This window comes from Pteropus medius, unplaced genomic scaffold (assembly GCF_902729225.1).
Source record: "Pteropus medius unplaced genomic scaffold, Ma_sr-lr_union100, whole genome shotgun sequence".
Classification (NCBI taxonomy): domain Eukaryota; kingdom Metazoa; phylum Chordata; class Mammalia; order Chiroptera; family Pteropodidae; genus Pteropus; species Pteropus medius.
In genome coordinates this window covers 4608342-4633609 of record NW_024355990.1, presented here as the reverse complement: position 1 = coordinate 4633609, position 25268 = coordinate 4608342, and the positions used below count along the sequence as shown (strand labels likewise).

The 25268-nt window shown below is 60.2% G+C and overlaps 1 protein-coding gene across 1 annotated transcript; it reads left to right on the top strand.

The window, feature by feature from the left end:
* MYO15B (myosin XVB) lies at positions 1–25255 on the top strand. Its single transcript, XM_039859690.1, has 61 exons — positions 1–96; positions 778–887; positions 1052–1126; positions 1470–1566; positions 1655–1914; positions 2083–2146; positions 2338–2451; positions 2592–2753; positions 3308–3421; positions 3535–3593; positions 3669–3801; positions 4810–4908; positions 5162–5290; positions 5452–5577; positions 6753–6830; positions 7027–7142; positions 7226–7271; positions 7420–7544; positions 7647–7764; positions 8018–8181; positions 10159–10252; positions 10917–10973; positions 11283–11340; positions 11568–11698; positions 12360–12455; positions 12580–12815; positions 12900–13078; positions 13289–13361; positions 13780–13941; positions 14066–14163; positions 14271–14347; positions 14465–14549; positions 14749–14847; positions 14995–15104; positions 15199–15396; positions 15610–15688; positions 15858–15962; positions 16046–16289; positions 16367–16457; positions 16561–16780; positions 17254–17366; positions 17547–17606; positions 18126–18201; positions 18303–18421; positions 18632–18750; positions 18820–18961; positions 19200–19311; positions 19422–19591; positions 19994–20127; positions 20291–20354; positions 20447–20519; positions 20917–20993; positions 22318–22391; positions 22477–22592; positions 22685–23143; positions 23279–23421; positions 23538–23653; positions 23985–24118; positions 24270–24403; positions 24519–24659; positions 24798–25255. Exons 2-61 carry the CDS (start codon positions 847–849, stop codon positions 24855–24857), a joined length of 7248 nt encoding a protein of 2415 aa, XP_039715624.1. The 5' UTR covers positions 1–96; positions 778–846; the 3' UTR covers positions 24858–25255.
* Positions 25256–25268: the final 13 nt, after the last annotated feature.

Genomic DNA, 25268 nt, shown 5'->3' with positions numbered 1-25268 from the left:
CCTTGGGCCAGGCCTGGAGGTGCCGTCCTTCCCCGGTGCCGCGGGCAGGAGCCTCGGGGACGTCCTGGAAGACACCGAGGACCTGGCCAGGCTGCGGTCAGTGGGCACGGTTCCACATCCGCCACGCCCGAGTCATATGGTTCCTCATATCGTACCCTATTCCCGTTCTTATAAATCGTAGAGGGGATTTTGCCTCCCTAAATGTTGCCTGGCCGGAAGGGGCAGACAGGTGAGGGGTGAAAATCAGGTGCCCCTGCCTGGGGCTTCCTTCTCTAATTGGCACAAAGCTTCACTCTGGGTCAGTGGCCATGTCCTGTTTGTAGCTCCTTCCGGGAAGGTAACTTACTTAGCAGCCGGCTTCTGTGTTATGGTGGGGGCTCAGAGAGGGCACATGACTTGCCCCAAGTGTCTCTGCAGCCAGTGGCGGCACTAACCTAGGACCTCCCCTAACCTAACTTTCTGCTCCTCCACCCTGCTGTCCCCACAGACTGGTGTGTGACAGCTCCGTGCTGCTGTGCCTCAAGAAGAGGTTTCACCCAACACCCACGATGGGGATCCGGGGAGAGTGACCTGGGACTCCCTTTCCCCTGGGATCAGAGGGTCATCCGGCACCCCTGGAGCTTCTCCTTTCTTCTCCTTCCTGGGCTGGGTGCTGAGCCCTCTCTGGGGACCAGCAGAGGCGGGGCTGGGGTTGGGCCAGGGACCGTCAGAGCCCCATCCCACTTGCATCTCCTGGCCCATCCATGTTCTGGTGAGAGCTTCGGCTTTCTTCCCCAGACCTTTGGGGGGCCCCTCCTGCTCGCTCTAAACCCCCACCGGGACCTGCCTCTCTTCTCACCTGAGGTCATGGCCAGCTACTACCCCAGGAAGGCCCCCAACACCACCTCAGAAGACTTTACCCCACCAACCCTTGCTCACCCCCCGACCCCACCCCGGCAGCTACATGTCCCATTGTCTGAGGTCTTAGGGACTCTGGCACGTCCTGCCTCCACCTAGGAGGGCCCAGATGCTCCTGGCAGCCTTCTCATCTGCCCCCACCCTCTTTCCCCAGACACATCTTTGCCATCGCGGCATCAGCCTATAGCCTGTCTCAGAGCACTGGCCAGGGCATATGCATTCTCCTCAGGTGAGCGGTGGCTGCCCTGTTTGACTAAACCCAGAGGCCACACTGCAGGCTGGGAAGGGGTGGGTAGGTGGAGGGGGAACACAAGGTCTGTATTTGAAACTGCTGGTCTGCTCCACAGCTGGGTGGCGACTCTGGACTTCCTAAGGGTTGTGTTCCTGGCTGAAGTCACCACATGGGCCCTTGAAGGAGGCACTTTTTTCTGTTTGGTCTCTATGCCCAGGGTCTATCTTTCCGCATTTCTGAGGGTCTCCTCTAGGGGGAGTATCATTTCTCGGTTGTGGGCTCCATGGCGTCATCCTATGTGCCCCTTCCTGGAGACCCTACCAGCCCCTCCCTCCTGCAGTGGGCACAGTGGCTCAGGGAAGACAGAAGCTGCCAAAAAGATGGTGCCGTTCTTACACAGCCTGGCACAGGAGCAGACCAGGGACAGAGGATGTCAGGTGAGGGCTAGCTGGCCATTTTCCAGGGATCTCCTTTGGGCCAGGAGTGTGGTCTCAGGCCTCTGGTTTCTCCTTGGGCTTACCCCAGGCATTGCCTACTGTGGTCAGAGGAGAGCGGAGTGGGGTGGACTGGCCTTCCATGGACCCGCCTAGTCCCCAGGCACAGAATGTCTTCAGCCGGGCTGCTGATCAGTGGGCACTGCTGCTGCTCCTGGGTATACTTGAATGCCCTTCCCCCATCCAGCTGGATGATGTCCTGCCCCTGCTCGGCAGCTTTGGCCACGCCAAGACAATCCTCAATGCCAACGCCAGCCGCTTCGGCCAGGTCTCATGCCTCTACCTGCAGCAGTGAGTGATGGGGGTCCAGGTGGGCGCAGGGGCACCCATGATCAGCTCCCCTTACTGGGAACCCGAGGCTGCTGCCCTTGGGTCCAGCCCATGGTGGGTCCAATTCGGAATGGGGTCCCTGTATTGCATGCACCCTGGGCACCCCTACCCAGTGTCCTGTGCCCACAGTGGGGTCATCGTGGGAGCTTCTGTGTCACATTATCTCCTTGAGACCTCGAGGGTGGTATTTCAGGTAAGACCCACCCCGCTGCTCACCCCTTGCCAGCTCCCAGAGTGGGAAGGTAGGAGGGGCCACTATCAGGGGGTGGGGATGCACCGTGGTCTTTAAGCCACCAGGCTTGCCTTCCCTAGGATTTGTCCCCGCTGCCCTGGGACAGAGGACCAGGCCCCTGCCCCCTCCTAAGCCAGTCCTTCTCCCCCAAGACCCAGGCTGAGCGGAGCTTCCACATTTTTTACGAGCTGCTGGCAGGGCTGGACCCTGTGGAACGGGAGCAGCTCTCCCTGCAGGAACCTGAGACCTACTATTATCTCAACCAGGTGGGTGCAAGGCCCGCTGGGCATGGGTGATGGGGTCTGCGCAGGGAACGGGTCTTGGCTCAGGTGTCTGTGGAGGAGCCAGAATAGAGAGAAGCTGTGGGTGGCCAGGCCCTGCTCCTTAGCCCTGCTCTGCTCTGCAGGGCCGGGCCTGCAGGCTCCCAGGCAAGGAGGATGCCCAGGACTTTGCGAGACTGGTGAAGGCCCTGCAGGCACTGGGCTTGTGCCCCGAGGAGTTGACCGCAGTCTGGGCCTTGCTGGCCACCACCCTGCACCTGGGCAACATCTGCTTCTCCTCATCGGAGGTGATCTCCCTTGAGTGCATGGCTTGTTTGCATGATCAGGGCAGCAGTAGTAACGCCAAACACCTGCATGTGGCTGACTACAAAGCCCTGGGCCACCCTCAGAGCCTCACAGCTTCCCTGGAAAGCAGGCAGACTCCCATCGTATAGACGAGAAAACTGAGACCCAGGTGTTCTGCACCCATGTCAATGCCTGTTTCACAAAACTGCCACCCTTAGAAAGCATATGTGGCATGAATTGGGCAGCTGTTACATACTTGGCACTGTGTAAATCACTAATTTGGTTCTCGTGACAGCACCGAGACCTAAGGGATGTTGCTTCCCTTTTAATAGTAAGACTGGAGGCTCAGAGAGGAAAGACACCGGCCAACTAGTAAAGAAGTAGATCAGGACCCAATTCAGGGCCTTCGGACTCCGGAGCCGGCTCCTACCTGTCCGGATCTATGTGCCTTTGGTATCAGAGCAGCTCGTCGGGCAAAGCGAGGCCTGGCCCCTGCCCTGTGCGCTGTGGCCATTCCACAGGCAGAGCTCTCCCTGCCCCTCCCTCCTCTGTCCAGAGGGAGTCCCAGGAGGTGGCTGCCGTGTCCGGCTGGGCCGAGATCCACAAGGCGGCATGGCTGCTGCGGGTGCCACCTGAGCGCCTGGAGGGGGCTGTCACCAGAAGGGTCATGGTAAGCTCGAGGGTCCTGGGGAGGCACAGGCCCAAGCTGGCCACCCGAAGGCTTGCTGGGTGCCCTGTGAGCCTTGGGTGTGACGCACCATGTGCACATCTTCTGCCTTCCAGGAGACGCCCTATGGCCGGGCCTCGAGATCCCTCCCTGTGGAAGGCGCCATTGATGCCAGGTGGTCCTGGGGGCAGGAGGGGGTGTAGCCCCACCTGGCACTCTGCTGCACACGGCTCACTCACCATGTCCACAGGGACGCCCTGGCCAAGGCCCTGTACTCCCGGCTCTTCACCTGGCTGCTGCTGAGAACCAACACGCGGCTGGCACCAGCCGGGGAGGGAGGCAGCATGGACACCGTCACTTTTGTGGATGTCTACGGCTTTGAGGTCACCTCTTGGGGTGGGGCCCAGGACAGGGTGGCCACCTCATCCTGATTATGTCTGGGGACCCCAGCAGCTCCAGCTGTCCAGTAGGGGGCACTCGTGAACTATTTGCCCACCTGGCTCTGAGATGGTCCATCACACAGCTGCGAACTCTGTCCCCTCCTGACCTCACCTCTGGAGAGTTCTGTCCCGCTTGGCCTTGCAGAGCCTCCCAGGAGCCTCTAAGTCAGTGGAAGACAGGCCCTAGGATGGGTCGGCCCGCAGCCTCCCCTGCCATACACCAAGAAGAGGGAGAGTCCCCCATGTTGCCCTAACTTTTCATAAGCTCTTTGTCTCTTTCCAGAGGACCCTGCCTCCTCAGGGCAGGAAGGAGGGGGCTGGAGGGCACAGCTCACTGCCCCTGATCTCTCCTGCGCTCCAGTGTATCCTTAGTGACCACCTCCTCTCTAACGAGGGGGATGAAATGGCAAATGTGTGTCCTCATGTGTGCTTTAGAGTGACTCGAAACTCCGTGTAAGCTACAGACAGTGGGGACTCTGCTGGGCTTACTATGCGGGGGGATCAGAGGAAGGAGCCTGTAATCCCTGCAGGAGGAATGCCAGAAGGCTTCTTGGAGGTGGCAGCCTGGAGCCCTGCTTATGAGGACGTGGGATTTCGATAGTCAGAAAGCTAGGCTGCAGGAGAAGGAGGCTTCCAGACCACAGGATGGTTGTGACTGGAAGCCTGAATGCTCACAGTCATGCTGAGAGCAGAGGGCGGAGATCCTAGAGGGAGGCCTAATTGGGCTGGGCAGGGCTGAGGCAGCCTGCATGCTGTGCCAGGGCCTTTGCACTTGACCCCGTAGGCTGCAGCATCAGCCCTGGAGCATCGCCCCTCCCGAGTGCTGGAGAGAATTCAGGCAGCCCCTGTGGGAGGCAGATGAAGGGCACTGTGCCTATGTGCCGGCCCCCCACACCTGCCCTGTGCCCCAGCCTTACGTGGGTGCCCACCTCACTGCCCACATGCCTGCAGGCACTGAGGGTGAATGGCCTGGAGCAACTGTGCAACAACCTTGCCAGTGAGCGCCTGCAGCTCCTCTCCATCCAGATGCTGCTCGCCCAGGAGGAGGAGGTGAGGTGACCTGGGCATGGACGAGCAGGAGGACACCCAGCTGTCCCCGGGATCAGAGGCCATCCCCGGTAAAGGGAGGGTGCTGAACCGAGAGCTCCGCCCCAAAGCCCGCTTGCTATGGACCGCCTCAGTCCTTCCGAGCCTCAGTTTACTTATCTGTACAATGGGAGAGCCATCTCTGCTCTGGCTCAGATGAGGATCCCCCACACATGTGGGTGGGCTCCCTAAACAGCCAAATGCTGGCTGTTCCCAGGAGTGTCGGCGAGAGTCGCTGCCCTGGGTGCCTATCCCCCAGTCTCCGAGGGATTCTTGCCTGGGCCTTCTGGTAGACCAGCCCCACAGCCTCCTGAGTATTTTGGATGCCCAGACGTGGCTGTCCCAGGTGAGCCCCTAGTGGCGGGGACAAGGAGCCAGGGAGCAACAAGGTGTCAGAGTCTGGAGGCCCCACCCACGGCCCCTCGGCACGGCTGGGGAAGGCAGCATGCCCAGGTAGCACAGGCACCGAACTGCAGCATGGGCCTGAGGAAACCTGCCTCTTATCAGGCCACAGACCACACCTTCCTCCAGAAGTGCCACTATCACCATGGCGATCACCCGAGCTACACCAAGCCCCAGCTGCCCCTTGCTATCTTCACCGTGCAACATTACGCGGGGACAGTCACCTACCAGGTATCAGGGTGAACCAGGGACAGACTCCCGGGTGAATCAGTGGGGCAATGTGACCCTGGCATTTCCTCTGGGAGCTGAGTCACCTGACAGGTTACAGGAATGGGTGAGGAGAAGCTCCTTGCAAGGCTTGGCCATCTGTCCTTACCTAGGCCCTTGGCCACACCCAGTTCTGGGCTAGCTTCGGAGGCTGGGGGCAGTGGAGGCTGTGAGACCCTTCAGACCAAGACGGGCAGAGCATGTGCATGGGACCTGGCTCTGACAGCCTCAGGCAGTCTGCTCTCCCTCTGAGCCTCCATTTTCTCCGCCGTGAAATGGGAGTGGGAATCTGTCCTACGGATTGTCATGAGGATGAAATGGCCAGGCGGGTGCCTGCCACGTACTAGGTGCTCACTGAAGTTTCACAGTGACTGCACATCTACCCAGGAGGAGAGACATTGAGGGGAGGGGCCTAGTATAAAGAATAGGACTGAGTGACGGATTCGAGGGGGGGCAAGTCATGTAAGGCTTCCTGGAGGAGGTGATGCGCTCCGATTGTAGAATTAAAAATACAAACTACCCAGAAGTTACCCAAATAAGAAACAAAAGGAGTCTATGTCAATTATACCTCCAAAAAAAATCACATCAAAAGAAATTAAAAGAAACAAGAAGACTGAATGAAATTAAAAGAAATTAAAAGAAACAAGAAGACTGAATGAAGAAAACTGTGAAACTGTATTGAAAGTCACAAAAGAAGACTTAAAAATGGAGAGCTGAACCCAACATTCATGTTGGGGAGCCCTAATATTGTTCATTCTTTCTCAACTGATCTAGAAAAGTGATACGATGCCAGAGGAGGAGGAATAGGTTTTGATGAAATTATTCTGAAGTATCATCTGGAAAAAAAAGCTTGAGAACAGCCAATAAAATATTGAAAAGCAAAAGCGTTTTCTAGTTTCAAGCCTTACACTTTAGGTCTCTGATCCAGTCGTTTTGGGTTAATTTTTATATATGGTGTGAGATAAGAGTCCAACTTCACGCTTTCGCACGTGGATTTCCAGTTTTCCCGGCACCACTGGTTAGAGACAAAGGTGGCCTTTTAACTCAGAGGGGAGAGGCTGGATTATTTGACAAAGGGATTGGTCCCCACACCCTACCTTCCTCTTCCCCCCGGCTTCCCACCACATTGTCTCTTGCAGGTTCACAAGTTTTTAAACAGAAATCGTGACCACCTGGACCCGGCCGTGGTGGAAATGCTTGCTCAGAGCCAGCTCCAGGTGCCCCTGCCTATCTTTCCCAGGTCCCTACTCTGCCGCACTCCGTCCCCCCATTCTGCCCTTCTTGCCTGAACACTCTTGCTCAAGTGTCCTCAAGCCCCTGGCACCTTGGACCACGGGCTGGCACACCCTGGCTTGGCTCTCTGGGGGTAGCGGCAGGCAGGGCTATGGACAAGTCCCCCCTCTCTCTCCACAGCTGGTGGGCAGCCTATTCCGAGAAGCAGAGCCCGAGGCTGGGGGCGGGAGAGACAAACCCACATTGGCCTCTCGCTTCCAGAAGTCCCTGGGGGACCTCCTAGCCAGGCTGGGCAGGTGAGAACAATGCCCCTTACACCTGGCAGGGAGTCAGATGGGGGGCTGATCTGTACCCAAGTGACCCCCCTTCCCCCCATCAGGAGCCATGTCTACTTCATCCACTGCCTCAACCCCAACCCCGGAAAGGTGAGGTGCCCCAGCTCCCTGCCCCAGCTCCCTGCCCCAGAGCCGCTGCTGCCCTGCCCCTCCCCACCTTCCTTGTGCTCTGTCCTGCTTTTCCCACAGCTTTAAGCCCCGTGACTCCAGTGCCCATTGCTCTGTCCCATGGCCACAGCTTCCGGGCCTCTTTGATGTGGGACACGTGGCAGAGCAGCTGCGCCAGGCAGGCATCCTGGAGGCCGTATGTACCCGCAGTGCCAACTTCCCAGTGCGTGTCCCCTTCCAGGCCTTCCTGGCCAGGTAGGGCTCCAGAATGGGGCAGCCAAAGGCCCATGTGTCTCAAGTGTGGAAAGAGGTTGACACTTTGCTTGTTCCAACCTTGACTCTCTGTCTTCCGGGCAGGTTTAAGACCCTGGGGACAGAGGGGCAGGGAGAGCTCTCTGATAGGGAGAGGTGTGGCGCCATCCTGAGCCAGGTGCTGGGGGCTGAGTCTCCCCTCTATCACCTTGGAGCTACCCAGGTGGGTGTGTGCGCAGAGGGGCAGGCCCCGTTGGAATGGGAGAGGAGCATTCTGGGACAAACCCAGGATCTGGTGGTCCTTCTGGGTGGTGGGGAGATGGAGCGGGTCTGGGTGGCAGGTGTCCCGGGCACCCTAGGAGAATAGATTGTTTGGCCGGAAGGAAGGAGGCTGAGGCCTCAGGAGAAAAGCAAGGTGGGCCCCAGCCCCTGGCATCCACACCCGGCCTGCCTCCAGTCCACGCCTCTGCCCCCAGATTCTGCTACAGGAGCGAGGCTGGCAGCAGCTGGAGCAGCACCGGGCCCAGCACCGTTCCCAGGCGCTGCTCACCCTGCACCGCGGCCTCCTCACCTGCATCTCCCGCCAGCGCCTCCGCCTCCTGCCGCGGATTCAGGCCCGTGTGCGGGGGCTCCAGGCCAGGTGTGCAGGGCGGACGAGGCCATGGGCCTCATGAGGTGGTCGGGCAGGGACAGGGAGACATAAGGTCTCAAGGCAGGTTTGCCCGCTCTCCTCAAGATCATCTCTGCCCATGCGCATGCCGTCTGCTCGAATACCCCAGTCACGGAAAGCTCCGTATCTGCCGAGGCCACACACTCCTTGAGTGTTCTCTTTTCTAGTCTAGTGTATCCTTCACTCTGCAACAAGAATGATCTTTTAAAAGTATGCACTCGGTCGTGTGCGGCCCCGCCTACCTCTCCGGCCTCTGAGTCTGGCCAGACTTTTACACTCCAGGCTCTTTGGACCTCCTGGTCCTATACCAACCCCCTCTTCTCACCTCGTTAAATCACAGCCTGTCTTCACTTATTCATCCAACAGCTGTCGACTGACCTTCTCTATTTACCCTGGGCCAGACTCTGGTGACACTGGATGAAGGCAGAGATGGTGCCTCCCAGGCTAGCTGGAGAGTCAGATGCAGACAGTAAGCCAGCCACCAGTCCCCCCCAAAGGCGCTTGTTAAAGCTCTGAGAACAAGTGAGGGCGGTCACATGGACACCAGCGAAGCCTGCGGAGAGGGGCCCCCGTCGCCACTATTTCCAAGATGATCTGTCCCTGCTAAGCAATAATTCCCACTCCCTCCCCTCCAAGCCCTGGTAACCTCTGTCTAATCTACTTTCTGTCTCCATGAATATGCCTATTCTAGATACTTCATGTAAGTCAGCTCGCTAAAAATTTTCTTTTATGTCTGGCTTATTGCACTAAGCATTATGTTTGCAAGGTTTATCCACGTCATAACATGTCAGAACTTTCTTCGTTTTGGGGGGCTGAATAATGTTCTGTGGTGTAGCTAGACCACATTTCGTTTCTCCATGCGTCTGTCGATGCACGTTTGGGTTGTTTCCACCTTTTGGCTCTTGTAAAGAATGCCGCTGTGAACGCGGGCGTGCATCTGCTCCAGTCTCTGTTCCAGTTCTTTTGGGTCTATACAAGGAGCGGACTTGCTGGGTCCTATGGCAATTCTATGTTCAGCTTTTTGAGGAACCGCCCAACTGTTTTCCACAGCGGCCGCACTCGCGATGCTGAGAGTTCCGATTTCTCTACCTCCTTGCCAATACTTATTTTCCACTTTTTAAATTCTAGCCATCCCCGTGGGTGTGGAGTTGCACCTCACCGGGGGATTTGATTTGCATTTTCCTGAGGATTAACGACTTCGAGCATCTTTTCATGTGCTTCTTTTGCGTATCTTTCAAGAAGTGTCTATTCAAGTCCTCGCCTGCTTTTTAATTGGGTTATTTGTCTTTATATGTTCTGGATGGTAAACCCTTATCACATATGTGATTTGCAGGTGGCCTCCCATCCTCTGGGTCATCCTTTCGCGAAGGGTGGTGGCCCTCGATGCACAAAATGTGTAGATTTATTTTTAAATGTTTAAATGTTTATCCTGCTGAGGAATCTGGTCTTTCTCATATCTGGAAAATTCTCAAAGACATTTTATTTGAACGTTGTCTCTTCCAGGATTTCGTATTAGATTTTCAGTAATGTCTTTTTTAAGAAGTTCGGCTTCTTAATAATATGCCAGACTATTCTAAACGCTTACGTCTCTTAATTCATCTAATCTTATCGTGGGCTGGACATTACAACAATACTCACTTTTACAGATGATGAAACTGAAACCAAGAGAGGTAAAGTAACTTATCCGAGACCATCTTGACTCAGAAGGAAGAGAATGATCCCGGGTAGTCAGCTCCAGATTTTGAGAACTTAATCCCCTATGCTGAACAGCTTTTCCATAGCCCTGTTCTTTCGAAGGGTCCTGCCCTTCTCCTGTTGTCTCCCTTAAGCGCCAGGGGCCTTTGCTGGCCTGGGGTCGGTTTTTACATTCCTGTCTTAGCTCGGAGGATTCAGATGCTGGGTGTGAGTTTGAACCCCTCCTTACTCACTCCCTTTCACCGCTTGCAGGAAGCGATACCTCCAGCGGCGGGCGGCCCTGGGACAGCTGAACACCATTCTGCTGGTGACCCGGCCCCTTCTCTGGCGACGGCGGAAACTGCGGGTGAGGCCTTTGGGTAGGGCTGCTACACTGGACAGCTCAGGGTACAAGGCAGGTGTCTCGCTGGCCACGCTGGCCAAGCTCCGACAGCGTCCACCCCCCTCGCCCAACCACAGGAGGTCGAGGCCTCTGAGACCATTGCTCTTCCCACTTCTGTCTGCCTGGCCTGGCTGGAGCCTCTGGGAGGTCATCGCCTTCCTTCATCCCTGCCCGGCCCCCAGACACACTCCCCTCTCCCTGCCTAAGGTGTCTTCCCATCCCCTCCAGCCCTCCTGTTGGGCCCACCTGCTCCCATCTCTTACCTGATGACTCATATTTGAAGGCCATAAAGCAGCTCAAAGGTCAGTGCCCACATACTGCCCCCCTCTCCGGCCCCTCCCTGGCTGGACTTTGTCTCTTGGGACCACTCCTTCCTGTCTCCCTACCCTCTTACCAATACTCTGGCAAACAGGCAGTGACACCCACAGCCCTAAGGCTGGCGAAGGCTCTGGAGGACTGGGGACAGGCAGCTGGCCCCTCTGGGTCTGTGCTGGTTTTTCTGCCAGTGTCAAGACTTCCAGGGGGCAGGAGGGGGCGGGCGGCTGAACTGTGGAGCTGGGGAGGAGCTGTTAGGAGCTAGCGGTGGCTCCTCACGGGGCATCAGCGATTCCTGGGTCTCCCCTGACAGCTTGGGCATTGGCGTGGCTGGCACGGCGGCGGGGCCTCCAAGAACACGTCAAGCATGGTAGGTGGCCCGGAAGCTAGAGGATGTCGCTGGGTATGAACCTGCTGAATTTGACACATCTTGAGAGGGAGCGCGGGGTCCCAGGGGTGTTGGCATGGGTCTTGTCCCTCAGGGGCATCTGTTGTGCCTCCTGAGAAGAAGGCTGGGATCTCTTGGTTTCCCTCTGAGGGCTCCTGGGACCCTGTTTATCTGAGCGTCCAGGGTCAGAATCCTCGATCTTTGGAGATGAAGTTTATAGCCCGGGGGTGAGGAAGGACTGGGTGCCTGTGTCCTTCCTTTGGTATCTGGTCCATTGCTCCTCCCTGGCAGGAGCTGGGGCGTCTGGAGATCCCCGCCGAGCTGGCCGTCATGCTGAGGACAGCAGAAGGTGAGTCTTGACTGGTGTCACTCTTGCCACGACCCCTCCCCCAGTCCCTCTACCGTACAGAGGGTCTGTCCCTGTGATCCCTGCCTTTGATGCTCTGGGCTCCCCCCGAGCTCACTGCTCTGCTCCCTCTACATGGGGCTGGGGGCCGATGGTGAGGGCTGGAGGCGGTACCAGAGCCGGGTGCCTAACCTGGGCATTTCTGGGCTGCCTCTTGGTGCTGTCCCCAGGCCGTCAGCACACCCTGGTCCAGAAGATCACAGAGGCCTTGCCCCCGGAAGTTCCTGCCCAGACCAGCCTGACCCTCCCGCCTGATATTGACCAGTTCCCCTTCTCCAGCTTCATTTCTACCGGCTTCCAGGTCGGCCTGCCCTGGCTTCAGCTCTTCCCGGGTGTCAGCCCCTGCCGGGCCGAAGCTGTCTCTTTCTCTGTCTTCCCCATCCTTCCTCCCTCTCCTGTCATGGGCGCTGTGGATGCAGCTGCATGGCTTGGAAAATATCCATTGAACCTAAATGACTCACTTTCTAGTGTTACTTAGATCTGTGATGCCACGCCTGTGGCATTGCCCTGCTGTTGAAGTCACGTCGTTAAAGCAAGTGTAATGACCAGGGACACTGTCCAGGCTCTGTGTTGGGTACAAAAACAAAACGCAAAACCGCCCTTAGAATACGAGCCCAAATTTCGTTAACAACAGCAGCAGAGGGAGGTGGTGTATATATCTGTGCAGAGAAAGTAGAACTAGGTAGAGGCTAAAACGTTAACTGGGGCCGTATTTGGTGGGGGAGCGTTAGTGGTGGCTTCTGTTCTTTATCCTTCGCCATGTTTTCTGAGTTTTCCGCATGCATGGGCATTAATTTTCTAATCAGAACGAGCAACGAAGCTGCATTTTTAAGACGGTTTTCCTTGCCAGTCCCTCTCCCTCTCCCTGGGTGGTGGTCCCACGGGTTCCCCCGGGACCGTCTCCAGCAGGGCAGCACACACCGGCCCCCGCTCAGATGCTGTGTCATCCTCCTTCCTTGCAGGAGCCATCCTTGCCCAGTCCTGGGCAGCTGCTGGCCAAGCCCCTGACCCGGCTGGATGGTGAGAACCCTCAGCTTGCCCTGGATGTCAACAAGGTGGTGAGTGATCCATCCCGGAGGGGACAGTGTGGGCTCATGCAAGGGTTGGACCCTGGCTCCTGCGTGCTGGCTGGGACCGCAGGAGCCCCGAATGTCCTGCTCTCACCTCGTTTTGTGTCTGCAGATGCTGCGGCTCCTGGGAGACGGGTCCCTGCTGGCCTGGCAGGAGCAGACCATGGGCACGTACCTGGCGAAGCAGGGCCAGCGCCAGCCAGGGCTGCGGGATGAGCTCTTCAGCCAGCTGGTGGCCCAGCTCTGGCGCAACCCAGATGAGCAGCAGAGCCAGCGTGGCTGGGCCCTCATGGCCGTCCTGCTTAGCGCCTTCCCCCCTCTCCCCACCCTGCAGAAGCCACTGCTCAAGTAAGGGGCCTGGCGGGTGGAGGCCCCGTGGGTGAGGTCAGTGGGCCATTGCACGCCCACAGCAGCCCTGTGCTGTCCCCGCAGATTTGTGTCCGACCAGGCCCCCACAGGCATGGCCGCACTGTGCCAGCACAAGCTGCTGGGGGCTCTAGAGCAGACACAGCTGGCCCCTGGGGTCATACGGGCCCAGCCGCCCACCCAGCTGGAGTGGACGGCCGGATGGCGGCGGGGCCGAATGGCACTGGACGTCTTCACTTTCAATGGTGATGCCCGCCTCCTGATCAGGCCTCCCCGAGCCCACAGTGGAGCGGCCCCGTCCCCTCACCCTCCTGGACCCGCTTCCTGCCTCACCCCCTGTGACCCTGATCTTCCTTCTGTCCTGCTTTTGCAACCCGCGTGGGGACAACAGCCCCTTCCTGTCAGGGTGGACCCTCCTGTCCCTCACTCTTGGCTCCCACCTCTCGTTCTCACAGAGGAACGCTTCTCGGCCGAGGTAGAGTCCTGGACCACGGGGGAACAATTTGCAGGGTGGATTCTGTGGAGCAGGTATGGGGGACCTGGGGTGGGGGGAGTGTGGCCAACACTGACCATTGTCCCGTCCTCTTCCTGGGTCCTCCTCACCATCCCAGCCCACTCCCCCACCAAGCACCTGCAGCTACTCCTGCAGGCCCAGGGCCAAAGCCTGCTCCCTGAAGAGGCGGGGCGTGGGGGTGAGTGGGCAGGATCTAGAAAGGACATTCAAGATGGGGAGCAAGAATGGGGATTACGCCTAATTAAATAGGTAAACACATAAGCGTGAGCATCAGAGCCGATGTGTAAGAGGGTTGCGAGATGCAAATAAGAACAGCTGTCTGGGCAAAACTGGTTTTGTCGCTCAGGTTCCTGTCCCCTTCCCCCTTGCCCTTTGGGTGTGGTCATCTGCTTGTCTGACCACTCCTCTATTGCACACCCCTGTCCCGCCCAGAGGCCTGGAGGGGCCCCCCCGTGGCTGGTCTGTGTCACTGCACTCCAGGGACTCCTGGCAGGACTTGGCTGGCTGCGACTTCGTGCTGGACCTGATCGGCCAGACCGAGGACCTGGGGGACCCAGCTGGTCCCCACAGCTACCCCATTGCTCCACAAAGCTTGTAGGTGCCACCTCAGCACCCCTGTCCCCAGCCTGTTCCTGTCCCTATCCTGTCATAGGTGACCCCCTCCCCCCCCGCCCCCACAGCCAAGGTACCGGCTTAGCTGGGCCTCTGTCTCCTGCAGGGCTGAGGATATCCCCTGCTTTGGCGTCCAGGCCCCCTCGCTGCCCCCAGGTCCCCCTCCAGGTCCAGCCCCGCCACTGCCCAGCAGGAGCCACACAGGTGAGTCTGGGAGTGGGCACGCTGAGGTTGACAGAATGCTGGAAATAGGGGGTACAGGAAGCCCTGTGCCCCAGGCAGATGACACCGACTGTCCTCTGGCCCCATAGGTGAGTCCCGGACCTCGGGGAACCTGGATGGCTTCCTGGACCACCTCTTCAAGCCGGTCCTCTCCCCAGGCCTCAGCGTAAGTGTCCTGCGCACACACCCCACAGCACCCTACCCCACCGGGGCCTCTGCTGCCTGTCCCATCTCTCCCGGGGCTCTAGCTCTGACCCCGTGACCTGTGACTTTGTCTCTTCAGGATCTAGAGCAAGTCTGGGCTCTGAAGAGCCGAATGAAGGGAGGGGGCGCCATCGGACCCATGCAGCAGAGCAGCTACCCCATGAGTGAGTGTGGGGCCATGCACCCATCTAGGGTCTCCCTGGCCCAGCAGCATGAGCAGTCATGGCCTGGGAAACCCCAGGCTCGGGGTCAGAGCTCCAGCCTGTGCCCTGGTGGCCCATACTCTTCTCTTTACTTGAGGCTGGGGGAAGGCAGCCTGTGGGCCTGGGTAGGGACCGACCTGGGAGGGCCCTGTTTCCTCAGTGTACCCAGGGATGATGCAGGTGCCTGGATACCAGCCGGCCATGATGCCTCCACCCATGCCCATGATGCCGGCCATGGGCGCAATCCCTGCCATGCCAGGTAAGACTGGGCCAGGGCCCCGGGTCCCTCCTCCTGTCGGGACTGGAGGAGGGAGGGTCTTGCCAGCGGCCCAGGGGGCACAGCGGCCAGAGGGTGGTGAGCTCAGTCATGGCTCTCAGCTGCCCTGGCCACCTGCCACACCCACAGCCATGATGGTGCCGCCACAGCCGCAGCTGCAGCCTCTGATTCCCAGCGTGGACGCGAGTCTGCTGGCGACTCAGCAGCAGAACTTCATCAACCAGCAGGCGCTGATCCTGGTGAGGGAGGACAGGGCCCCAGGGTCACCTAGCCGGGGCAGGTCTGGAGCAGGGTCAGGCTAGTTGTGACTTGGGGTCACCTCCCCTCCTCCAGGCCCAGCAGATGACGGCCCAGGCCATGAGCCTGTCTCTGGAGCAGCAGACACAGCAGCGCCGGCACCAGGCCCAAGCCCAGGCCCCTGGAGCTGCCTCCCACACCCCAGCTCCAGCCATCTTTCCCAAGCCCAAGAAAGCCCCGGCACCCCAAGAGGAGCCAGAGCGTGACCTGGAGTCAGTGGGGGCCCCCCTGGAGGTGAGGAGTGGAGGCCAGGCAGAGGGCGGGGCCTGGGAGTGGGAGGCAGGCTCCAGGGCAGCGGAGATGGGAGACACGAGCTGGAGGGTGGGGGAGGGGTGGGAAGATGCAGAAAAGATGCCATTGGGCCCCAGTTCCCAGGACAGGAGGGGTTCGCTCCAGGAGTGGAGACTTGTCTGGCAGGGCTGCCCCCTCATGTCCCCTTTCTGACAGCAGGAGACCTCACAGGGGGAACAGAGGCCCCAGCGGCCCAAGAACTTCCAGCAGAAACGGGATTATTTCCAGCGGTTAGGTGAGGGAACTTGGGGTGGCAGGCCTCGCGCATGGGCTCGGTCAACACGCCCGCCTAGGAGGGAACAGAGGGGTGCACCCTGCTCCCTTGGGTCAGTGTGGCCTGTCCAGGAGCACTGATGGGCAGGCCCGGTGGAGGGTGACAGACAGGGCCATCTGGGCGCTTACAGGACAACAGCAGAGCAAGGTGAAGATGGTGAAGCCACCCACCAAGGTGCAGATCCCCCAAGGGGAGGAGCAGGAGGAGGAGCAGGAAGAAGAGGAACCCCACACAGGTGGCAGGTGGCAGGGAGGTGGGGGAGGGCCGGGCCTTGCTGTTCTGCTCACGGTCTCCTGTGTTTCCTTTCCTCCCGGTCAGCGCCAGCACCGTCCCCTCCTCCATCTCCCGTAGTGAAGAAGCCACTGACACTAGATGGGGCCAAAGCTGCCAGGGAAGCTGAGGCTCAGCCGGCCCAGGAGGTAGGGTCTGGCGATGGCCCCAGGCTGGCGCCGGCTCGGGTTGAAGGCAAAGTGCAGAACAAGCCCAGCAGAGAGATCGGAAACATCATCCGCATGTACCAGAGTCGCCCAGGCCCCGTGCCGGAGCCCGTGCAGCCATTCAGGTGGGCCTGGGCACGGCCAGCGCTGCCCGCTCCCCAGGAGGTCACCCTGTGGGCTTCTGACCTCTTCTATTTCTCAGGAGGCCCCCCAAGACTTTCCTGAAGAAGAACAACCCTAAGGACGAGGCTCTGGCTAAGCTGGGGATCACTGGTGGCCACTTGTCCTCCTCGGTGAGGCCCGTCCCATCCCATCCGCTAGGGAGTCCGAGGCTCTCAGGGGTCAATTTGGCCTTCCCCCTAGACACAGTCTGTGTGCGTTCTCTGTGCTCCACAGACACCATCCCTCAGCCCAGGAAAGGGCCCCCCACCTGCTGTGGCCCCTCGACCCAAGGCCCCACTGCGGTTCGAGACCTCCAGCTCCATCAAGGAGAAGCAGGGGCCCCTCCAGGAGCTGTTTGGCCAGACGCCACCAACTACCCAGGCACCCCCACCTCCACCAGCACCCCCACCACCTCTGGCCGGGGACCCGGGGACCCCTTCAGCTGAGCTTTGTGGTAAGGAACGCCACAGCACTGTGCAGTGGGCTTTTCCTGGGGGATTCCCAATAGCCTCTCAGCACTCATGGCCAAGGTCAGCTGCTTGGGCTTCTGGACTTTGGAGCCACAGGTGAGGAGCCCCAGCTTCTGCGTTCCTGCTCAGGGCAGGGTTGGGGCGCCCTGGGGCCTGCCTGGCCCTGAGAGACTGTTATCCACAGGGCGTTGTCCTTGATGCAGACCTGACAGCTGTGTCAGGAATTTAGTGGCCCTGATGACACGGTCAGGGAGGGCCCACAAAGTCAGGGACAGCAGGGAAAGCCTGAGGCAGGAGATGGAGGCAGGAGATGAGGCTGGGCTGGAGTGAGCAGCGGAGGCTGAGCGAGCCAGGCCTTGAAGGGCCCCGGGCAGGTGGGGGTCTTCTCTCCCTGAGCCCCAGTCATTCCTGCTCTGGCCGCTCCTCACCTGGTGCTCCTGGCCCCTCCCTCTGCCAGGCCGGATGGAGCCCATGGGGGACCAGGGGATCTGCACCCAGCTGCTTGTGCCCTCGGCCAGCGTGTGCTTCTCCTACACCAGTGCGCCCTGGAGGCTGTTCCTGCGCAAGGAGGTGGGCACGGGAGCCTGATCTCTCTTCGGGCTGGGGAGGGGGCGGCAAGCTGTGGGGGCTGCCCACATACAAACACCTCCTCCGCTGCCCACCTCCTCAGGCCTGGAGGAAGGGAGCGGGACAGGAGGGGGCTGGGCAGGGGCGCCATGCCCACTCTCTCTCTCCCATGCCTTCTTCCAGGTTTTCTACCCCCGGGAGAACTTCAGCCATCCCTACAGCCTCAGGCTCCTCTGTGAGCAGGTAAGAGCCCGGCCCACCTGTGACACGTACAGACAGAGTGCCCCCACACCCGGGCCCCACTGCTGCCAGCGGAGGGGCAGGGGGACAGCCGGCACTCAGGGGGCACTCGCTGTGTTTCAAGCCCTGCCCTCCTTTATGCCGTCCTCACAACGTCCCTACTAGTTAGGACGATTATCGGCCTACACCGAGGATTAAAACTAAGGCGTGTGCAGCACCCAGCACAGGCGCGCGCACACCGCGGGCACTCACTCACTCACTGGTGCTTGTTCCTTTGCCACCTCTGGATGTTCCCAGGGTCGTGCCTGTCCCCCCAAATCTACAGTAGTCTCCCCCAAGTTCTGCTTCTTCAGGGGAGCTTGTCTCCGCTGACCAAGGAGCAGCAGGCAGCTGGAAGCTTAGGCCTGGAGAACCCGCTCCCCTCCCTGCTCTGCCTACACCCGCGGGCTCTCGCCCTGTGGCTGCTTCCGCGGTGGGCTCTGGCCTCAGGACCTGGTGGTGACCACCTGGCTCTGCCCCCAGATCCTGAGGGACACCTTTGCCGAGTCCTGCATCCGGATCTCCCAGGACGAGCGGCACAAAATGAAAGACCTGCTGGGTAGAGTCCAGGGATCCTGCGGTCAGGGGACTGGGGCGCGCTGGGGGCTGGGCCTGCCGGGAGGGAGCCCGAGGACCATCTGGGGCCATGCCTGCCTGCAGGAGACTTGGAGGTGGGCCTGGACTCGCTTGTCACCACTGAGGACAGCGTCAAGAAGCGCATCGTGATGGCGGCCAGGGACAACTGGGCCAATTACTTCTCCCGCATCTTCCCCGTCTCGGTCAGTGAGCCGGGGGGCAGGGCTGGGGATGACGGCACCTCAGTCCCGATCCCAGCGCTCAGCTTGGGCCTTCTGCAGCAGGGATGAGAGCTGGGGGTGGGTGCGCCCCAGTGGAAGGACAAAGAACAGCAATGGCCCTGAGCAGCCCTGGGGCATCTTGGATGGTGGAGGGGACCCAGCAGCCTGTTTCTGACCCCACCTTCCGGGCAGGGCGAGAGTGGCAGCGATGTGCAGCTGCTGGGTGTGTCCCACCGTGGGCTGAGACTGCTCAAGGTGACCCGGAGCCCCAGCTTCCACCCCAATCAGCTGAAGATTCTCTGCTCATATAGGTGAGCCTAGGCTGTGAGGGTGGGGGATGGCGCGATGGCCCCCAGCTCACGCTCCCACCCTGTGCACAGTTTTGCTGAGGTGCTGGGCTTGGAGTGCCGGGGCAGCTCCACTCTGGAGCTGTCACTTAAGAATGAGCAGCTGGTGCTGCACACAGCCCGGGCGAGTGCCATCAAGGCCATGGTTGAGCTGTTCCTGAGTGAGCTCAAGAAGGCAAGCATGGGCCAGGTGGGGAGCCAGGTGGGGGGGGTCTCCACTGATGCTGCATGGCACCCTGTCTGGGTTGCTTGGTCTCAGGGCTGTCAGCCAAGTCCCCTCGAGCTGCCTGGGGTGGGGCTGGGAGTTCTGGCTGGGTCCCTGGAACACTGGGGTGCTCAGGTGAAAAAGAGGCCAACGGAGTGAGGAGCAGGTGGGGCGGGCAGGACAGGCCCACTCACCCCCCTGGCTGCAGGACTCCGGCTACGTTGTCGCCCTGCGAAGCTACATCACTGATGACGGGAGCCTCCTCAGCTTCCACCGTGGGGACCTCATCAAGCTGGTGCCAATGGCCTCTCTGGAGCCAGGTATCTCCAAGGGCAAGCAGGGCACTGACACAGGGCGAGCAGCACGTGGCGGAGCCTCTGACGGGCAGAGGGGCCAAGGGGGTGAGGCACCATCCTCGGATGCCTTCCAGGCTGGCAGTTCGGCTCCACCGGGGGCCGTTCCGGACTCTTTCCTGCCAACATGGTGCAGCCTGCTGCTGCTCCAGACTTTTCCTTCTCGCCGGAGCCGAGGACGGGCCAGCACAAGAGTCGGCCGCAGCGCAGAGAGCCCGGGCTGGCTCAGTGTGACAGCACGTTGGAGGTGAGGAAGACGGGAGAGGTGGAAGCCAGTCCTGACTAGGACTCGAGGAAAGAAAGGGCTCGATTGGCCCAGAGCAGCGAGGACCACCCTGGCGCTCGGTGGGAGAGCTTGGTCTGTTGCTGCCCCTCTGCCCAATCTCGATTTCTTGCCTTGTCACCCCAGCAAGACTGTGAACTCCCTGAGGGCAGGGGCTGCACTGTCTGCCCCCTGTGTGTCTCTAGTGGCACTTAGTTCAGTGCTGCCATAGAAAATATGCAATAAAAAGCTCTTGACTTTCCTGACTTCTGGTGGTGTGCTCACTGCAGCTGCTCGGGGCGGAGGTAAGGGTGGGGGGTGCTGGGGTCAGGGCCTCTGGGCAGGCCAGTGGGTGCTCGGGTGGCACCAGGTCTCCTGTGCTCCCAGGGTCCTGTCCACTCCTGGAGCCAGACATACAGTGACTCAGAGATCTCCAGCCTGCCCTTCTCTATGGCCTCTGTCTCCCACAACTACACCATGCAGGAGTTTGCCCTGCAACACTTCCGGAAGCCCCAGACCTTGTGAGTGCCCTGGGCCCTCCCCTGTGCCTGTCTGTCCCCAGTCTCCCTGAAGTGGGCCTCCCCGCTCAGAGCCACCAGGCCAGTGCTCTTAGCACCCTCCCTACATAGCCTGGGTTGTGGCAGGAGGACCGAGTGAGCAGGGCCGTCCTCTCTGTCCCTTCAGGCTGGACCAGACAGAGGGAGGTGCTACAGAAAAGGCCATGGCCAGCCTGGTGCAGTACACCAAGGTAGGGGGGCAGCTGGGGAAGAGTCAGGCCAATGGACCTGCCCTCTGGTCCCCATGGACCCCAGACTCACAGCCCAGCCTCTTTGGCTACAGGTTCCCATCCAGGAATCGCTCATCAGCCTCAGTGATGAGGACATGAACAGGCAGGCTGTGGAAAGCTTCCGGAGTGAGTGGCCATCCTGGGTCCCCATGTCTGCGGTGCCTTGGACCTAGGCGCCTGGTTGCCTTCTCTCCTTGACTTTGCCAACTCAGGGCAGCACACTGGTGGTTCCTACATCCCCACAGCCCTCACCCACTTCTACTTCTGCCTGAGGGGTTGTAGGTTGTATGGCTTCTGGGCTGGAAGGCAGAGGTGGGCCCAGCTCACTGGGCACTGCGTGGGGCTGCAGGCACCCACAGAATCTCTCCGAGCCTTGTTTCCCATCAGTAAAGCCGAGGCTGCCGCTCTACCTGGCATATTGAGAGCGAGGCATGAGATGGCAGGGGAAGGCCCTGTGTGGTGACAGCATGAGCCAAGGCCAGGTACCCAGCCCAGCTTCCCATGCTTCTCATCCTGCCTGCAGCTCTGATGCAGTTTATGGGGGACCAGGCTAAGCCCCGGGACAAGGACGAGATGGCTCTCCTCTACGAGCTGCTGAAGGTAAGCAAGCAGGACCTGTGTGCGCTGGAAGCTGGGAGAGATGCTGGGAGCCCTTAGGCTGCCTTCCTGTCCTTCTGCCTGGGCCTCGATGGGCTCTCCCTTCCTTTGGTCACTATTCATTCAAATCACCCAGAAGTGTTCATTGAGCAAATACTGTATGCCGGGGGCGTGGCGGTGAGCCAAGCAGGCTAAGCGCCCGCAGAGCTTACAAGCCAGTGGGAGGAGACGGTCAGTAAGCCACGTCCGGGAGCGAAAAGTGCTGTGGGGAGTAAAGCAGGCAAAGGGCTGCTGAGTACGGAGGGCTTGGTGACACGATGACGCTGGAGCAGAGGTCTGAAGGAAGCCAGGGAGTGAGGCATGTGTGCATTGGGGGCAGCCCATATGGACATAGAGAGAGGCAGGAGTGACAGTCCTGATGAGAGGGTGACTGACCCTCAGCACCAGCAGGGCCAGCTGGAGCCCAGAGAGCTAGCGGGAGAGTGGAGAATACGGCCTGGGAGGTGCTGGGCTCCAGGTCACAGCAGGCTTTACAGACTGTTGTCAGGACTTTGATTTTTTTCAAGAGAGATAGGAAATCACTGGAGGGTTTTTGAAGAGAGATGTGGCTTTTGTTTCCTGGAGTCGCTCTGGCTGTTGCTTGCTATTCTGGAGGCATAAGGGCAAAAGGTAATTGCAAGGATCCCGGCTGAGAGGTGGTACTGACACAGGCCTAGAGGTGGCAGCAGAGAGAAGACTCAGAACAGCGGGTTTCCAAGGAACTGCATGCGGAGTGTGAGGGAGCGGCCAAGGATGCCACCAAGTCCTTGGCCAGAGCAATGAATGTTTTTGATGAGGAAGTCTGAGGGAGGAGCGGGTCCTGGCTGGTGAAGGAATTTCAGACATATGAAGCCTGAAGTCCCAGACTTCCAAGTGCAGGGCCTGGGGTCCAAGGGAGAAGTCTGGACTGGAGGCAGACACCGGGGTCACCAGCAGATGGAAGCAGCTAAGAGCATCGGGGAGAGAGGGCAGACAGGGGCCCAAGGGCACTGCAGCCCTTAGCAGTCCAGGAACAAGGGGAGCCAGGAGAGATGACTAAGACGGAGGGACCAGGGAAGGGAGAAGGACCTAGAAGCGGTGATCTGTGACGACGAGCTGGGCAGATACAGTCAAGCTGAGTAAAACAAAGACCCAGAGATGGCCACAGGCTGTCACCTCGACTTGGCCCCCGGCCCCCAGCAGGATTTCTCTGACTTCGGATCCCACGCCATCCCTCACTCCATCACACTACAGCTCTGCCCAACCCCACTGCCCCTGCCCTGCCCACCTGCCCGTCCTGTCCCCACAGCTGTGCCGAGAGGAGAACCTCAGGGACGAGATTTACTGCCAGGTCATCAAGCAGGTCACGGGACACCCCCAGCCGTGAGTGTGGGGGGCTGGTGGGGAGGGCGGAAGGCAGCCTGCTGCTGCGGCCTGGCAGCCTGAGCCCAGGCTCTCTGCCCTGCAGGGAACTCTGTGCCCGAGGCTGGAAGCTCCTCAGCCTCCTCACTGGCTTCTTCACCCCGTCGATCACGCTGATGCCCTACCTGACCAAGTTTCTGCAGGATTCAGGCCAGAGTCAAGGTGCCTATGGGAGGGGCTTCCAGGTTAGGGTCTCCTCTGCCTGGGGAGGGGTTTGGAGGTGCTCGTGACCCCAGCCTGGCTCCTCTCTGCAGAGCTGGCCCAGAGCAGCCAGGAGCATCTCCAGCGCTCGGTCAAATATGGAGGGCGCCGGCGGCTGCCCTATCCGGGTGAAATGAAGGCTTTCCTGGTACTAGGGGTACTCCCTCGGTGGGGGGAACTGGGGCCTCTGTCCACCCACCGGTGGGCTGACTCTACCACATGCCTGGCAGAAAGGAAAAATGGCCTACCTGCTTCTAATTCATCTGCCCGGGGGCGTGCATTACAAGACCAAAATCCACACTTTCACGGTGAGCACAAGGCCACCAGAGGGGCTGGGAAGAGGCAGGGAAGCTGTGGGCGTCAGTTCCGGGGACACTCCCAAGCTCCCAGCATCATGGCATGTCCACATGCCCAGGTGGCCGCAGAAGTGCTGGAGGAGCTATGCGAGAAGATGGGGATCATGGACCCCGAGGAAGTGCAGGAATTCGCCCTCTTCCTTGTCAAAGGCGAAGGTGAGCCACCTTGCCAGGCTGGATTCAGAGCGGCAGCTTCCCTGCCAGGTCCTCCTTGGGGCCCGTGAGCGAGGCGGCCTCACGCTGGGGTGGCAGGGCCGTGGGCAGGGCTATGAACCTAGGCTCCCCACGCAGGCAAGCCGGTGCGGCCCCTGCGGCCCCACGAGTATATCAACAGCGTGGTGGACGAGGACACGAGCCTGCACAGCCGGCGGCTCAGCTGGGAGACCCGGCTGCATTTTGACAACCTCGCCTACATCAACACCCACTACAGCCAGGTCAGCCGCACCTGGGCGGGCATCGCCAAGCCTCCCTCCCCGCAAGGAGAAGTGATGTGGGCAGGCACGGGCGGGGCTTTCGGGCATAGCTGCCCCTCACTGCTCTGCCCTCTCAGGTGCAGCGGGACTACCTGGAAGGGAAGCTGTTGGTCAGCGCCCAGGCAGATGCCCAAGTTGCCAGGCTAGCTGCCCTCCAGCTCCTCAGCGGGGCCCACAAGGACCCCCCTTCAGAGTAAGTGTGAGCGTGGCCCCAACACCGTCACTTCTCTTATCCCTCCTGGTGCTGAGGTAGGCACCCACCCCAAGAGCCTCTCCTTCAGCCCACTACCCCGCAGCCCTCCTCCAAGGTCAAGGCCACTCGACTATACTGTTCTTGGTCCTAACCAGATGGGCCTGCAGCATTGGAGGCTGTGTGCACCTGTCCTCCCCATCCCCAGCTTCTCAAGGGCAGGGACCTCGCCTCACTTGTGTGTCTGGATCCCCAGTCTCACCCACAGTAGCCACTGGTTCATTTTCTTAGCACCTGCTATATGCCCAGCCTTGACTGACCTGCTGTGTCCTAGGCAAGACCTGCTGGCTTACTTGCCGAATCCACTGCAATGGCAGGGGAGCATGGCCACCATAAAGAGCCTGACAGGCCAGGAGCTGAGGCAGCTGCAAGGGTGCAGCTCCCAGGAAGCACAGATCAGCTTTATCGGTGGGTCTGGGGCAAGGGGGCTGCTGGGGCAGAGGCGGGTGGGCGGCACAGGAGGGAAGGGGTAAGGGTGGAGGGGCTGGGGAAGCTTTGCCGCCTGCCCTGTCTCAGGGCCCCAGTGGCCAGGACTCCCGGCTCACTTCTCCGTCCCCAGAGGCCGTGAGCCAGCTGCCTCTCTTTGGCTACACTGTCTACGTGGTGCTTCGAGTGAGCCAGCTGGCCCTGCCCGGCCCCAGCTTCCTGGGGCTGAACCGTCAGCACCTCATCCTCATGGACCCCGGCTCCCAGGTGGGCCAAGCTCCTGTCCCAGTGTGTTCCTGGGCACCCTCGGGCTGTTCTGCTCACCACCCACACTGACCCCTCCCCTGAGAGGAGGGCCAAGCTGTGTCTCTGCTACCCTCAGACACTGTTCTGCACTATCGCCCTGAGCGACCTACATCGGCTCCACCTGCTGAGCCCCCGGGAGGCAGGAGGGCCCCCTGGCCTGGAGCTCAACTATGGCTCAGCTGACAGCCCACGGACTATCTGGCTTGAGCTGCCACAGGTGAGTGGCCAGGGCCTCTAACTACCCTGGGAAGCGGGCGAGTGCCTCGCCCAGGCCTGGCATGCCCAGTGGGATGGGCAGGCACAGGGGTGGGGGCTGGCTGGGGAGCCTGTCCTCACGTGCCTGCGCCCGGGGAAGGCCCAGGAGCTGCGGCACACCATCACCTTCCTGCTGGACAGCAGCAACGCTCCCGCTTAGTGGCTAGCCACGCCCGAGAAGAGGAGTGGAGGGGCGGGGAGGAGGAAGAGGCCCCGCCCCGGCTCAAGTCTCCGGTGGACAGTCTCCCTTGGAGGCGGTCAGTTCTCTTTGGTTTGGACTTCATGGCTTGGCTTTTTGGGGACCTGCCGCAGCACAGTCTGGCTGGCCCAGGGGGAGGCCATGAGGCAGCGGCTGCTACAGTGACATCAGCTTGGAAGGGGAACAGCGAGACTTGTTCTGGGGGGTGGGTTTGGGGGAGCTGCAGGAATGTGGCGTGGGCCTCTGGTGTTGCCCAGTCTGGGGGAGACGCCCACCTGGCCCCGGCCCTGACCCACCATCAGCACAGCCCTGACCTGGGAGAAGCAGCTGCCGAGGAAATAAAACTCCTTAGAGAAAAGGGCCGTGTCCACG